The 15,739-nt window shown below is 44.2% G+C and overlaps 2 protein-coding genes across 3 annotated transcripts; one reads left to right on the forward strand and one right to left on the reverse strand.

Moving 5' to 3' along the window:
• The first annotated feature begins 1,064 nt into the window (after positions 1-1,064).
• On the forward strand, positions 1,065-8,029 carry LOC148835843 (PI-PLC X domain-containing protein 1-like). 2 transcript variants are annotated; one of them, XM_088913533.1, is made up of 7 exons: positions 1,065-1,240; positions 1,665-1,772; positions 2,124-2,260; positions 2,558-2,686; positions 4,151-4,306; positions 5,135-5,315; positions 5,778-8,029. In XM_088913533.1, exons 2-7 carry the CDS (start codon positions 1,676-1,678, stop codon positions 6,017-6,019), a joined length of 942 nt encoding a protein of 313 aa, XP_088769659.1. In that variant the 5' UTR covers positions 1,065-1,240; positions 1,665-1,675; the 3' UTR covers positions 6,020-8,029. The 2 variants fall into 2 exon arrangements, with proteins under 2 accessions (XP_088769659.1, XP_088769660.1); XM_088913534.1 differs by lacking the exon at positions 2,124-2,260 and having other exon boundaries at positions 1,092-1,240.
• gtpbp6 (GTP binding protein 6) lies at positions 6,456-15,311 on the reverse strand. The gene is made up of 10 exons (XM_088913531.1): positions 14,614-15,311; positions 12,577-12,714; positions 11,858-11,928; positions 11,034-11,164; positions 10,264-10,334; positions 9,947-10,105; positions 9,207-9,415; positions 8,329-8,477; positions 7,601-7,753; positions 6,456-6,870 (listed from the first exon to the last, which is right to left on the reverse strand). The coding sequence occupies exons 1-10, from the start codon at positions 15,104-15,106 to the stop codon at positions 6,744-6,746; spliced, it is 1,701 nt and encodes a 566-aa protein (XP_088769657.1). The 5' UTR covers positions 15,107-15,311; the 3' UTR covers positions 6,456-6,743.
• Positions 15,312-15,739: the final 428 nt, after the last annotated feature.

The following is a 15,739-nucleotide window of genomic DNA, read 5'->3' on the forward strand; positions in this document are numbered from 1 at the left end:
CGTGTGTGCAAACTGACTGTACAGACTTTTCGCTGTGACACCGCGGATAAGTTTTACCCCAAGCCGTACGACATAGTGAACACACTTGCATATGCTTTCAGAAAAACTGAATCCCCGAAATCTGGTACAGTAAAACCTACATGTACGTAGCCAGGAAAAAAATGTAACGACCGCAGGCATAGGACTCAGGGAATGGGGTTGAACAAGACATGTATTAACTAGACCGGGGAAAGGGGTTACAGCGATGGACCTATACTAACGCACACACACGAAGGGAAGAGACTGTCTACTGCCCTCCGCCCCACTATATACAGTCCCATAGTCCCGCCCCCAGGCGCTGTTCTCAGCCCGCCTCAGGTGACGCTACACAAAGAAATCGTAAGGAGTCTTTTTTTTTTTGCTGTTGCTTTTGGGTAGTGATAAGAAGTTAAAGAGATTGATTAGACCTTGCTAAGAAAAAAAAGCACAGGCCTCCGGGCCTCTCAGTTTGGATAAATTGGCTGACGATATGAACACAGCCAAAACGTTATCAAGTCATTCTTAACACTCTTGGTTTGTGATCGATACGAGATGGTTCAGACATTAAAAGGGTAGGAGTGTCTACATTTCTTACGTGTCACTGAAACATACAGAAATACCTGCGGCTACTGAAACAGGGAGGACAACATCACAAATGCTTCTTGAGGAATTTGGTTTGTACCCTCCCAAACACGTGTGGACATTTCGTGCCACCTAGTGGTGGGACGGTGCATTACCTGTCTGTCACAGCTGGTCTGGCGTCATGGTATTCGGACTGTCTCTACGTTTTTTAGACTGCTTGGTTTTAATTTATAGCTCGACATGTGCTGTTAAAACACTTGAGGTATAAAGAGCCAAAGCTGTAACAGCAACAGCTGCGACGCGTTTCGGTAAACAGCATTTTATAATCTCAGAAATCTGTTTTTCATCATAATCATCAGTACTAGTATTACCATGTGGAGTTTGAGACCTGGGGAAAAGCTGGAGAACAGACTTTGACGTGGCGCTATTTTGGTGCACTTTGTAGACGGTCTCTGACACTGGTTTTACAGTTGTCGTCATGAAAAAACATCACAGCAGGAAATAGAGCAGAAGGCTGCGCGTTTTGTAACTATAACAATACTGTAGCTGAAACAGAACATTTCTCATTATGTGACGTTATCTACACCATCTTATGATTCATCGAGCATTCAGTGTGCACGAAATTTCAGTAGAGTGTCCGGTAAGAAACAGTGTCAGTCTTCATCGGTTGTTACTGACCTCTTTACCATACACCACTCTCTGAACAGTTTTCAGATTTTGTCAGTATTTCGAAGCGTCTTTCTTGGTGTTAAGCTACAGCCACCCCTTCCGAGTTCTTATCTGTTTAAAGACTACAGCGTAATGAATAACTAATTGTATGTGTATAGTCCTTTCACCCCAAAGCGCTTGACAATACAATAGAAAAGGGAAGTTTCGTCCAGCACTTAACAGCAACACCGTTCTGCACACCAAGTTACGTCAGAAACTGCAGTTTTGTATGTGTAGTCTGTATACCTCCTCCTAGTACGTTTTCAATTTGTTTACGATCCATAATGTTGCTATGTCGTAGATCTTATACGATATAGCTTTATGTATCGAAACTGTCCGTGAACTCAATCTTACAGGTCACCGAAGAATGGCTCGTCTCTCAAGTGAACATGATTATCAGGACTGGATGTCTCAGCTCCCGGAGATTCTCTGGGACAGACCTTTGTGGTGCCTCGCAATCCCAGGTAAATACTCGCCTGGTTCATTCAACCTCTTTTACATTTTGTGTTTAAAATCTAATAACTGGCAGACGTTTAACAAGACGAGGTACTGATTCAAATTAGCGCCATTGGTTTTTTATTTATACTGTAATTACAAGTTAATGCTTCTAAATACCCTTTATTAATTCATATATGAAACAAGAAAATATTAAAATGAATGCTTAAGCGATGAATACTGTTTAAGGAAAAGTTGCTGTCTTCAGTATACATTTTACATAAGGTAAAATATTTTTGGATGAACCTGAAGCATATACCAGTAAACAGAATATTGTTATCAATGTTAGCAAAATGCATGATAAAAGTTTTGTGTTTCAGGAAGTCATGACTCTATGAGTTACTGTTTGGACATAAACTCACCTTTGGTCTCATCTGAGTCTAATGCATTGAGGATTGTGGACCGTGTCTTGCCCTGTGTCACACGGCCAGTTATTTATAAATGGGCAAAAACACAGGTTTGTGTTGTGTGAACATCACTAACATGGGTGGGCTCCCTTCATAGAAAGGATATGACTGCTACAGTACATCCTTCAGATGGCAATGTCTCCAATGCTAGTTTCAAAACTGTAAGTGCTACACATAGAGTTACTTTTAGAACGTTTTGTAACATGTAGCTTCACTGTAGAAACAAGAAATTCAAGGAAACATTTGTTTCCAGAAGAGAACACAAATAATTTCATCACCACTTTATTAAAGTGAAAGTGACTCCATGTAAAGTAAGTGTGTTCAATTGCTCCTTTGTGCTTCCCCAGGAGGAAAACATTCTGGAACAGCTGAATGCTGGGATTCGATATTTCGATCTTAGAATTGCTCACAAACCTCAAGATCCTTCAGATGATCTTTATTACACACATGTGATTTACACCACTATGACAGTGCGGGTGAGTAACAGGCAGCCATGTGCCATCTAAACCTCATGCAGTTTTTAAACAGGGATGCGTTGCAGAAAATAACTGTAGCTTGGCTAGAAGTAGGAGCATGAACAATGCCTGTGCCTAGAGTAGATTACTGTGACACTCACACCTCCTGGGCTGGAATGTTGTAAATAGGAACGTCGGGGTAAGACACTGGTCAGTCAATTAAAGAGGAGCTGCAGTCCCAATTTCTCGGACCGGTTACTAAATCTCAGTCACAAACTTAATTGATGGTATTGCAAAATTTTACAAATATCTGAATTTAGTGTAAAATCGTGAGCTTTGTGAAAGTAGCGTATGGTTGCCTTGTTGTCGCAGGCAGACAAGAAACCGCTGGCCTCGCCACGGAAGAGAGTTTGTGTGAATTGTGACGTGAAAGTGGCCCTTCCTGTTCACTAGTCACTGTAAGCACAGGGTCTCTTTACAATATTAATTATTATGAGTATGTTTTAGTTGGTTGTCAGGTTACTCTTTTTTTGCAATACTTAAAAGTATCTAAAAATCATACCGCTTTGTCGGTTTCATGAAAATATTTACTATTAATATAGTAGCAACATTTGCTTGATCTAAAGCATGTTTACCACGTAATAGGGCCACTTTCATGTCATCATAAGTTTTGTTGCGTCGATCTGAATCGCAGACAATAACGGCAATATGGCACTATGCGCACCTTGAAACTTTGTCTCTTTTGCGATGTAAATTTGAGGTTGTACACATTACCATGTACTTTGTAGTTTCATTGTGGTTTGAAATGCATTCATCATTTCCAAATCAACATTACCCCAAAATGTAAAAATAGCATTGCAGTTCCCCTTTAACTCCTTACCTCTGGTACCGTTTGCATGACAGAGGATCTGCCCTTTTGTCTCTAAACAGCAGATAAAATACTGACACTGTAAGCCCTTGCTTCATGATTTATCAACTAGCACCTGACCAATAATCTTCTCAGGACTGGTCAGGTGACTAATAGCAGCAGGTGATTCCCCACAGCATTCTGGGGAATGTGGTTCAGACAAGGACATCCATCATGTTTGAACCTACTGCCCTCTAACAATCACATATCAGCTTTTTAAATGGAATTGCACAAGCTGAAATCCAGAATTCTGTACTGTGTCTTCTAGCATCTGAAGTACTGGAAATATCTTTTTTGGTCAGTTTCAGACATTTTTTATAAACCTGTTTTTCTTAATTTAGCACTTCTAAGCAGCCAGGTATATTTTTAGGGTACAGACAATCAAGACAGCAAATAAATGTTTATAGAGTTTAAAAGAAATCTGGGTACTTGCTACATTTTAATTAGCAAATGGAATACATAAAATGTAACTCCTTATCCTAACTTTGCAGCTAATAGTTTTTTTCTTGGTAAATTTTCTTGGCAAAATTTTATAAATCATGTTCTTATACTATTTTAAAGATACTGTTCCATTGCAGGAGACTTTACAGGACATTGCTCAGTGGCTCAAATTTCATCCCAAGGAAATTGTCTTTTTGGCATGTAGCCATTTTGAAGGGCTGAATGAAGACAGTCATGAGAGACTTGTTCTTTCTTTGAGGCATATTTTTGGCTCCAAATTATGTCCATTCATGGTAAGTCATTCAATAGCAAGCAGAACCTTTTAGTTAAATGAGGCAGTTCTATTTCATTTTGGTCTCTGACGTAAGTTCAAAGTATAATTCTACAAGGTGGAAGAAAGCATTAAATGATCTTTACATTAGAGAATGTAAGGGAACCATTAATATTCTGCTTGGAGTGTAGAACAAATGTTTCCCAAGAGCAAGTTAATTAAATGCTAGAAAGCAGTAGTTCAGATGGTTCAATAAATCAAGAAAAAAAGAAGGAGAAAGAAGGCACTTTCTAAAATAATTTAAAACAAATCCTGTTAAAAAATGAGCCATATGAGAACACAAGGTGTATCATTCCCACTTCAGTCAATTAAACAAATTGATAGTGTTGAACCATTATCAAGGAGCAAAAGGTTTGGGACAAGTGCCTCTTGTTTGTCACACGTTTGTTCTTGGGTAATTTAGTCACTCAGAAAAAATCTTAGCAACCTGCGATACCACCTCCTAACCTCTTTGTATTCTGTCCTGACTTGCAACCTTGACCTGATTAAACGGAACCACTGGAATCTTGAAGGCTAGGGATTTGGAGTTTCACAAAGAGTCATCAGTGCAGTCTGGGAGAAGCAAGGGTGCATAATCAGAACCTCACAAGTTCAAGGGACTGTTGGTGTTGACCTGTACAGGACACCTCACTAACTACTGACTCCTGGGTTGCTGTGAAACGCACTAATATCCCAAACAAGGCAGTGTCCTCTCACTTCAGTCGAATGCTGCAACAAACACAAATGCATCCAAAGAGCGAGTCATGCCTTGTATAGAGGTAATTTCACAGCTAAGCTTGCTTGCCCTCAGGAAACACCAACACTGAGGAGGTTGTGGGAGTCGGGCTACCAGGTGATTGTTTCATATGAAGACCAAACAGCTGAGAAGCATCAGGATCTGTGGCCTGCAATCCCCTACTGGTGGGCCAACCGAGCCAGCGCAGAGGGTGTGGTTGAGTACCTGGACAAACGGAAACACACAGGAAGCCCAGGTAGGAGTCTCTGCACACGGTGCTGCAGAGTGATTCCAGCTACAGCAGTATTCATCTTTGCAAGGCGATCACAGACACTTTGTGTTTTGCATTTATTAGGCATCACACAAGACACGAAAGGTGTGTCAGCGGAGGAATTAACCAGAATTAAAGTCTTGGTTATCTCAATCTGGATTTCCTATTAGTATGCTAGCTGACTTTTCGAAATTTCAAACATTATTTTAACTAGGAGAAAAACTTGAAGAGTGCAATTACAGGTGCACTTTAAAGCAAGAACTTTAATGCACTATTGTTTTAAAGCGCTTAAAAGCTGTTGAAGCTTACGCTGGCTTCTTTTAAGAAACAGCTGGCGGAGACCCTTATATCAATTAACTACTAACTACGGAACAGGCTAGATTTCTTCTTTCTTCTGTTCTTCTGAAAGAGGCCTTTTTCTTTCAACACCTCTTTGTTTGATTTCAGGGAGGTTTTCTGTGGCTGGGCTGAACCTGACAGCAAGCACGCAGTTCATCGTGCTTCACCCCAGGCAGTCCATATGGACTCTGACGTTGCAGAACTATGGCTGTCTGGAAGCGTGGCTCTGGGAGCAGACCTCTGGTGGAGACACAGGCAGCCTGAACATCATTGCGGGCGATTTCATCGGGCTGTGTCAGTTCTGCTCGATCGTCATCTCCCTGAACATGAAGCTTGTACAGCTCACTTGATCACATGCTGTGACTCTGAAACTTCACGTTGACTTTTTCATAATACCTTTTATGTTGAGTTTTTCCCATCACACCAAAAGGTAAGCAGCTTCATTACATACTACAGTTCGTAGTAATGTTACGATTATTTTGTTCAGTAAAAGAAAGGTAAAAATAAGTGTATATGGTCCTATTTTCCAAGGCCGGTCTGTCATTGTTGAAGAGTAACAAAGGAGAATTTGTTTTTGGATTAGATTTCATGGACATATGAAAATAAGCAATATTAAAAATGCTTATTTTATGTTATCTACATAATATGTGTAAAGGGTATGTAGAAATAGATATGTACAGTCTATTTGGAAAATGACAGTCAGGATTTACCTTCTATACTAGATGATTCAGCCACAGAAAGACTATTTCATACATGTTGGAAAGCAGAAATGCTATGCAAAAATACCACGTTAAATATCCAAATTTTATTTACAGAAAATGCATTAGAATCTATACATTACACTGTACAGCTCCTAAATTGTACATGCATTCAGTTGTGCGATAGTTCTGGTAAGAGCCACTTTTAACGTTAGACATGTCCCTGCATTTAGGGAGCCATACAGTACATATCATCAGTGTCAACACACACACTGTGGAGCCTCAGGCTTTCACAGCAGAACACATACTGAGCAGAGTGCAGACAAATCATCTTCACAGGTCACGAGCCAAGCACACAGAGCTTTCACCTGAAGGGCTAACTAGCCTGGAACAGCTTCCTGTAACGCCCATATGCAGCACTGCTGATAATGACCTTGACATTGGCTGTCCCTTCTTCTGGCACAACACCAACCTCCTGCACTGTGGCTTCCCTGTAAAGCCAGCTGTGAAGAGAGAAACAGCGCTTCAGTGTCCAGAGACAAACGAGGACCCTGCTGCAGTTTCATCTGCTAACCCAGTGATGTTTACCGAACACTGCACTTTCCAAGGCAGCCAAGTACTTCAGGTGAAGGGAACCTGCCATGTAATTTATTTCCTTTATAATAGGGAATCACTGTTCACAGACTGATCAGCACTCTAAATGGTGTTTTAATCTGATCCTGTGTTCCACTTTCTATTGCACAGTTTGCGGGGCAGTTTGCTTACAATGCAGCTCTGCCTCTCACATCTTTCTCAGGAATATATTCCTTGTTCAGCACCACCTGTGCTGTAAGTGTGGAGAGAAAAAAAACATGCAAAAGGAAGGGCACACACATTCAGCTCCCTATGCAATAAATCACGAGAGTTTCTCCCTGGTGATGCAGATTATAGACTGGTGGATCACAGTAAAGCAGGGGATGGATCTTAAAAAAATAAAACAAATCAAGAGAGGGGAAAGGGGTGAATTTCATTTGGGCAAAGGGTAAAGATGTACTATAATGAAACTATGGGAGGTGCTATTACATTTAAAACAGCTCCATCTACTGTAAACTACATTGTTTAGGTCTAGTCACTGCATTGCAAAAAAAGAAACAAACTCTTGGAGTCAAAAACCTTGCAGTCAAATCAATTTAAAGAAATCTTACCTTAGGTTACCCTGGAAACTTAGTGTAGTGTTGTGTGGATATCCCTTACCTTAACTGAGAACTACTGAGATCCACTTTGATGGTCAGAATGTGCTTCCCAGTTGTTTTTAGAATGACGTCCTCTATTCTTTTCTTCAAGACCTCTAAACCTTGTCCTTTCAAAGCTGATATGGGCTGGATGTTTGGTTCGGTAGGCTGGTAACTGAAGGCAATACAGAATCCAGTATTATAAGGGTACACAATGTAGTGCTGGGCTAAAGCAGATTTCATTGCTGCTAGGACTGATGTGGTTCATGGGTCTTGTCCTTGCTAAGAAACACTAACTTGTGCTATATGTTCCAAAAGTACAGTTTATCCTTGGTGATAATGCTAAACCTCCTGATCCTTTATTTCTGAGGAGAAGCATACAATTTGCATTGTTACAGAAAAATGTATATTTTTTCCAGTATTGAGAATAAAAAACTCTTTCCATGTTTTATTTGTCTGCAGTGTATTTCAGGTCATTGCGCACAGCTATTTTAAAGAGTAATTTATGCAACATGGTCTTCGTTCAGGTCCTGATCAGGCATTTGTTTTTCATCTTGAAGCAAAAAGAAAGCATTCATTTGCTGTACGTTACGTATCGACTGGGCACACATTAACATTAACATTGTGGTTTTCACACACGAAAATCAGTATGCCTGATCGTAATCCATCATTTTAACCAAGGGGAACGATATCTGCAGGGGTATCCAGTACCAGAATTTCACAGCGGCATTCATGTGGTCTGTCCTTTACCCATCAATGAGATCGATCTTGTTGTGAACTTCAATGATGCTGTCCATCAGACGGCTGGGGACCTGCAGGTTCTTCAGCACGTTCAACACGTCGACCTTCTGGTTCAGGCTCTCCGGGTGGCTGATGTCTCTCACGTGAATGATCAGGTCCTGTTCGGGGTTAAAAGGATTCAGAAAAGGCAAAGTCATCTAGCAAGACTGGCTAATGTACTGTAGCTCCCTGTGCTCACAAGAGTCTGATGACACTGTGAAACAGGATCCTATTAGGAACCACAGAATTGGAGGATACTGCTGTTCTTCTGGCTGCCCTGCAGGAAGACACGATTCTTTGCAGTGTTTGCAGTATTTGATACTGACGTAGGCTTTCTGTTTCACTGTGCTAAAACAGAAAAAAAAGCAAGGTCTAGCAGAAGCCTTAACTGAGTGGGGCCCTGCGGATATTAGTAAGGGATCTAACTGCAGTTTCTTCCAGCTTCACCCAGGTTATTTATGCAGTAATGCTGGGAATCGACCGTTAAGATGGAGAAAAAACACAGTTCAGGTCAAAGCAGAATTACACTGCACAACATGCAGACAATGATGCTGCTGTTAACACAGTAATGGTTAATTTAAAAAAATACATATTTCTACAGAATGTAACCCAGTCTTAATCAGCCGCTGTCACCTGGATCAAAGACAGCTTATGCTGTCCACCCATTTAAACAGGAATTTTAGTTTTTGGATCTAAAACAGGACCAACCGCAAATATTAAATTGAAGCACCAGGAAACTTAGGAAATTATCTGTAATGATTTCCTGAGGTGAGGAATGTGAAAAGACAGCACAGTGCCCGTGTGAAGTAAAGGGCACTGCTAATTTCTCCTAGCAGTCAGCCACGTACAGAATGCACCACGTCCTGCAGGGTGGCAGAGAACGAGTCAATAAGCTGGTGAGGCAGCTGGGAGAGGAAGCCGATGGTGTCGACAAACAGGACAGTCATGTGGCTGGGCAGCTGGCCAGCGTGGACGGTGACGTCAAGCGTAGCGAAGAGCTGATCTCGGGGCTGGAGCCCTGCGTCGCCAGTCAGGGCTTTAATCAGGGTCGTCTTGCCTGCAGGCGACACATAGAGTACTGCTAGTAATACTAAGAACATAAAGTACTGTCGTTGAGATGTGTAGGCTGAAGAAAGCTTGGAAAAATTCTGGAACAGGCCATGTGACTGCCTACATTTAGTCACCCCTCTGCTCAACGTAGTAGGTATATTCCATGATGGCAGTGACAGTCACCCCCCGGCTCACTGCAGTTGGTATACCCCATGACACCAGTGACAGTCAACCCCCTGCTCACCGCAGTTGGTATACCCCATGACGGCAGTGACAGTCACCCCCCGGCTCACCGCTGTTGGTATACCCCATGACGGCAGTGACAGTCACCCCCCTGCTCACCGCAGTTGGTATACCCCATGACGGCAGTGACAGTCACCCCCCGGCTCACCGCAGTTGGTATACCCCATGACGGCAGTGACAGTCACCCCCTGGCTCACCGCAGTAGGTACACCCCATGACGGCAGTGACAGTCACCCCCCTGCTCACCGCAGTTGGTACACCCCATGACGGCAGTGACAGTCACCCCCCTGCTCACCGCAGTTGGTATATCCCACAACAGAGATGATGGGGAAGTCCCTGTCTTGGCGCTGGAAGCGAAGCAGGCAACGCTTCCTCTTCAGCTTCTCCAAGGTCGCTCGGAGCTTCAGTTCTCTCTCCTTCAACAGCCGCTGCTGCACCTCCATGAACGTCTCACCTGCGTGAATAAACTCAAGTCAAGGAGCTCTGAGAAATCCCTGCAGGCCTAAATTTGGCAACAGGGTTTTCCCTTTTGCGATCCACAAAATACTTTGTCATAAATGTGTGTGGAGAAACATGAAGATGTGAAGTTTGTCCATTTCTACAGTTTCTTACCTGAGCCCATAATATACCTGGAACCTCCACCTTGCTGATCTAAGTTTGCCAGATCATTCTTCAGCTGTGACCTGTCAGTACAGAAATAGGGCACATCACTCCTCTGTCGAGGAAAGCATGTTACCGCATAAAACAGGAGGTTTAAATGAAAAGCCTTCCTCTTTGAGTGCAATACTGCAGTAACGCTAACTGAACACTAGCTGACGTGTAACAACCCAACAAGCATTCATTTAAAGGAGTGTCCAGACCCGCTCCCCGAAGGTTGGTGTGTCTGTAGTTCTCATTCCAACATATCTGTAACGAGCTAGACGGGGTGGAACGTACCTTAACAGGACCAGCTGAACAACAGCTTCCCCCAGCTCTTCATTCAAGAGCCCTAGAAAACCTGCAGACCCAGCAGCCCTACAGGACCAGGACTGGACACCCCTGACTAAAAACCAAATTCCTTGAGGTTGCAAAGTCAGCTTACACACTACAACCCGTGCATTTAACTTTCATTTCCAAAACTGCTCTTCCGCATCTCCGAGCTCTTTAACCGAACTGAAATGGGGCTGTCCCAAGAGGAGGCTGGGACAGGTGTCAGGCCCTCCTGGAGGTGAGGTCCTCCACTGGCCCGGACAGGCTGCCGAAGCTGCGAGGAGCCCAGCCCAGCCCTGCCTGGGGCCCGCTCTCGGAGGCAGCAGCTGCTCAGTGACAGCTCGGCCCCGGCTGGAGGGCAGCCTGTGAAGCAGGCCGCAGGGCGGGAAACTGCGGCTCGGTGCGCGGGATACCTGAGCAGGGGGATCTCGGCCAGAGAGATCTGCAGCTTGGCCTCCTTGGTGCGAGCGTTGCAGCGGAAGATGTGAAGGACCACCGTGTACCTGTCGAAGACCTTCACTCCCCAGGCCCCCTCCAGCTCCCTCTGCCAAACACAAAGCCGCGCTGAAACCGCCTGCAGACTCCACACGCGCCCACCCCTCGGATCTCGCTGTAACTCAACCCGGTTTACTCATTCTCGCTGTAACCGAGAGCGTTTTCACACCCGTTTTTCGTAAAGCCACGGAGCTTTTTCGTTACATTGAAACTGTGTCCCGCGTAGCCGGACCACAGACGCCATCTTCGTAGTGTAGCCTTCCACAACACAGGTCCGCGGCGCGCCTGCACTCTTAGAGGTTTTACACCTTTGATCTTGTCTGTTCGTTTCCCTTATTTTACTAGGGCAGACAGGGTCATTATCACAAACAAGCAATAGTGTTCTAGTTTTGCCGATTCAGAGTGCGGTTAGGGTAAAAACAAGTGATGCCGAGCGATTTTCCAAACCTCCGGAACGAATCAGATGGCTTAACATAAAGAAACGGGAATTTCGTTGAATGAATTTTCATCTTACGAACAGCTTCTGATGGAACAAATTACTTTAGTAAATTGAGGGATGGGGGAATTTTGCGGGCGGTGTGACTTAGTAATAATTCAGCCTGGGGGGCAGAAAGTGCCAAGCCTGGCACCTGGAAGTCATGATTTCGTGCCGTTACAGAAACCCTCAGTGAGGTGCAGCCGATCACTGCCAACGGCACAGACTACAGGTGCCAAGGCTGACCAGCTCTGACTTAAGACTCACCTCAGTGACTGGAGCCAGACACTCCACATTCACAAACACAGCGGTGATCTGTGGTAATCCCCTGATCCTCTCTGAAACGAGACCCTCGAGTGATTTATTAAAAACGGCCTGCTACCCCCTTTAAGAACATTAAAGGTTTTGCGCACAGACAACTCTGATCTGGCTTTGAACACTATTTTCAAGGCAGGGCATTCGAAGACTCAGTGCTGACTGCCTAACCCACACATAATCCTGCACAATGTGCTGACAGATTTTTTTTTATGAGCCACAGCTGATCTTCTTTTAACTACACTATATGGCACTAAGGAAGCCGTGTAGGCTCGACTGTGATGTTAAGTACCTGTATAACTGCATTATGTATGTTTCCTACTGTGATATTGCTCATTAGAAATAATGAGAAATAGAGTGAATCTAGCCTGTCAGTATGCGCCAGGAAACCACTGCAGTCAAGTTGCAGTTCTAGTCCACATTACACTTTCATTTGTTTAATCAACTATGTAATGGAGCCATGCTCAGAGTGTTTACTTCACGTGGCATTAACCAACTCCTTCTACGAAACAAACGCATGGGAGCAGGTTTGGAATCTACTTAACCATAATCATCTACACTGATAAAAACGCAGCCTCTGACCATGTCTTTACCAGGTCAACCACGGCCACCTGCATGTAGGTAAACAGTCCTAGCGTGAAGCCCGTGAAGAGACAGGAGGGCGTGGAGACCTGTGAGCGCCTGGAAGTTCCCCTTGCCAAAGATCCTCCTCTTTTCAGGCGTCTTCGTGGAGACGATGATCTTATCGACCACTGTCCAGTTCTGCAGCGTGGAGACGAGGCCCACAGCCTCCTCCATCTGAAGAGCCGCTGTGAATCGAACCGCATACACATCAATGGGTCCGCTGCCCGGTCTCGGACGAAGAAACCCACACGGACATGGGGAAACGTGCAAACTCCACACAGATAGCACCCCTGTTCCAGAACTGAAGCCAGCGCCCCAGCCCTGCAAGGCAGCAACACTAACTCCTTCATTTTAAAATAAGACCCCACCCCACCCTTAGATTCATCGTTTAGAATGTGATTGTGCTCTCTTCATTGACACTTCAAAACAGCTATAATTTAAAGCTATTCATTCTTTTTGCAAAGGGTATGAAAGCTTCAGCTTCCATTTACATAAGAAATAGTTTTATCTAAAAAAACCTCTATCTTCAATTATCCACAGTGCAAAAATGTTGTGTTCTCACATGCTTTTATCTGGTCGTAAATGCAGTTATACCACAGTACATTACAGAACAAAATGAAAAGATCCCATTAATGGACGTCCTTCGACATCTACTGTACCATCATCACCTGCAACACCTATCTTCTGAGATCAACTGGAGCAGAGTTGAGGGTCTCTAGCCAAGATCTATCCACCCATCCACTTTCTAACCTGCTTTATCCAGTTCAGGGTCGGGGGGGGCAGAGCCTATCCTGGCAAGCAACAGGCACAAGGCTGGATCCACCCAGGATGGGACTCTCACACCAGGCCCAGAAGCCAGTTAACCTACCAGTATATTTTTGGACTGTGGGAGGAAACAGCCCTTCGAATGAGACATAAAACCGAGGTCCTGACTCTCTGTAGTCATTAATAATCCCAGGGTTTTTCTCAATAAGAGTAGGGGTGTTACCCCTGTGTCCTGGCTAAATTTCCCCCAGGCCTTTACCCATCATGGCCTCCTAATAATCCCCATCTACGAACTGGCTTCATCACTCTGTTCTCCTCCCCACTCCTCCCCAGCTGGTGTATGGTGAGCGTACTGGAGCACTATGGCTGCCATCGCATCATCCAGGTGGAGGGGAACCCCCCTTACCATTACCTGGAAAGCGCCGACTGGAGTGTCATCCGTAAGGAATAAGAACATGGGGAGAACATACAAACTCCACACAGACAGCACCCCAGGTTTGGAGATGAACCCAGGTCCCAACAATGCTAACCACTGCGGAACCGTGCTGCCCTGTAGCCAAGATCGAGAAAATAATAATTCCCTGAGTGTAAAGAATTGTTTTTATAATTTTCTCACACTAAAGAATCTCAAAGCTCTCTTATATACAGGAGGGGACCTATTTCACCACTGACGTGCAGCGCCCAGCTGGGCAATGTCTGGCAGCCATTTTGTATCGCCATCCCACCCACTCAGCACAGCAAGTAGAGAAGTAAGAAAACGGATTCAACCAAGTGAATTGATGGAAAATGATATCAAAGGCCAGCTTGTCCAGCCCCGCAGCAGAATTAAGCCAAAAAACTAGAGTGAACAAGTTTACTCTTTTAAAAGGTACTTCATTCAACACCACACGTTCAGGTCTTCAGTTTCATGTCCCATCGGACGAAACAACACCTCCACCCCAGGGTCTCTTGTCACCAAACTGTGGCACTGGTTTGGGAAATGATGGACTAGAGGGAAAAACACCACCTACTGGTCCACGTACAGGATTAAGTTAGTTTTCCTCGTACTTCTTTCTCTCTTCTCAGCTCTGAGCTGGCCCTCTCTTGCTTGTGTCCCAGACTCTTCAGCAGGGAGAAGAGCTACACCAGTCAGACCAAGCTGCTGGCATCTCCAGAGAGCAGGTGAGCAGGCACTTACGCTGCTGCCCCGCCGAAATGTTTCTTATTGATTGGTGTTGAATAACACAGCACCCTCGGGTGGCTGCATAACTCGTTTGGTTTTTAACATAACGGGTTAAACATCCGAAACACTCCGCAGTCTCCCGGAGCAAACTACTGACCTGTAGTCAGGCGCGGCTTCCTCTGCCCCCATTTGATATCGGGATGAACGATGAACACCCTGTGGTCTTGGTCGCCGACACCTGTCGTAATTTGTTGCTGGATCAGTTGATCAATATCCCCGTCTTCTAAGAGATCGTCTTCAAGATCTTGACTTTCACCACCCAGATCGCTGTTGCTGTTTTTGGACCTGCACGTGTTCACCGAAAAGGAGCGGCTGCTTATCAGGGTCCGGGTCCAACGTACAGCCCCTCTTAGAGCGATTTGAGATGCATTCTCCAAACACGCCGGACGTCCCAAGCCGTCGCTATTTTCGTAATTAAGCATTTGTTTGCGTTTGCAAACATTTTGCATAGATCTCCTGAAGCTTGCATCTGAACAATACGTCAATCTTGCTGAATATCTGTTTCTCAAACTGCATAACGCCTGCTCGCGAAGTTCCCACAACTTTCTCTGCTGTGAAAAGATCTTAATTAAAATGTCTTTGGCAAGCATTCTTAACCTTGACACTCAACACTGTATATCAATCAACACGACATATTATTTACAAAGGGAATGTAGTTCGAGATTTCATAAATAAAAGTAGTTGATTGCTTTTATCAAATGATGAGAGCTGCCAGATTTACTCCTTACACGCAGCTGCAACAAACCCGGAGTACTGACATTATTGGAGTGGTCACAGGCTCCACATTGAAAAAACAAAGATGGCCGAAATACTTCGGTCTATTCCGGAAGGTTTCGGGTATTTCCGCCACGGCGGAAAGGAGCGGTTGTGTTTTAGAACGCACATAAATTAATTCAATAATGACATATATTACAATATAACTAAATGCACGTCTTTGTACGTATCACACAAGATAACACAGGCCAAATTAGTTTCTCCTTGTTTTACACTGTTTGCCACAGGCACAGCTCACAGGGACGTTAAAGAGCGCCCCCTCGTGGATAGAGCTAAGACACGTAGTTCCACCAGCAGCTTGTTCATTGCCTGACAGTCCAAAGATTCAGCAACAACACGTTATAGTACAACGCAGGACTGAACAAACAGGTTTATAGTTTACAAGTCTTCAGGGGGCTTTTGGGCATAAACAAAACTTTCATCATCGCTGTCGCTTCAGCAGATTGTGC

This window comes from Atractosteus spatula, chromosome 4, assembly GCF_055471065.1.
Source record: "Atractosteus spatula isolate fAtrSpa1 chromosome 4, fAtrSpa1.hap1, whole genome shotgun sequence".
NCBI classification, from domain to species: Eukaryota; Metazoa; Chordata; class Actinopteri; order Semionotiformes; family Lepisosteidae; genus Atractosteus; species Atractosteus spatula.

What these genes read in the sequence shown, in the direction of transcription:
- LOC148835843 (XM_088913533.1), top strand. Translation starts at nt 1,676, where the DNA reads ATGGCTCGTCTCTCAAGTGAACATGATTATCAGGACTGGATGTCTCAG. An exon ending in ATAAATGGGCAAAAACACAG is followed by an intron (nt 2,261 to 2,557) that starts GTTTGTGTTGTG and finishes GTGCTTCCCCAG; the next exon opens with GAGGAAAACATTCTGGAACA. An exon ending in GAAACACACAGGAAGCCCAG is followed by an intron (nt 5,316 to 5,777) that starts GTAGGAGTCTCT and finishes GTTTGATTTCAG; the next exon opens with GGAGGTTTTCTGTGGCTGGG.
- gtpbp6 (XM_088913531.1), bottom strand. Translation starts at nt 15,106, where the DNA reads ATGCTTGCCAAAGACATTTTAATTAAGATCTTTTCACAGCAGAGAAAG. An exon ending in GTCTGGCTCCAGTCACTGAG is followed by an intron (nt 11,165 to 11,857) that starts GTGAGTCTTAAG and finishes TGTGTTTGGCAG; the next exon opens with AGGGAGCTGGAGGGGGCCTG. An exon ending in CTCAGTAGTTCTCAGTTAAG is followed by an intron (nt 6,871 to 7,600) that starts GTAAGGGATATC and finishes CTCTCTTCACAG; the next exon opens with CTGGCTTTACAGGGAAGCCA.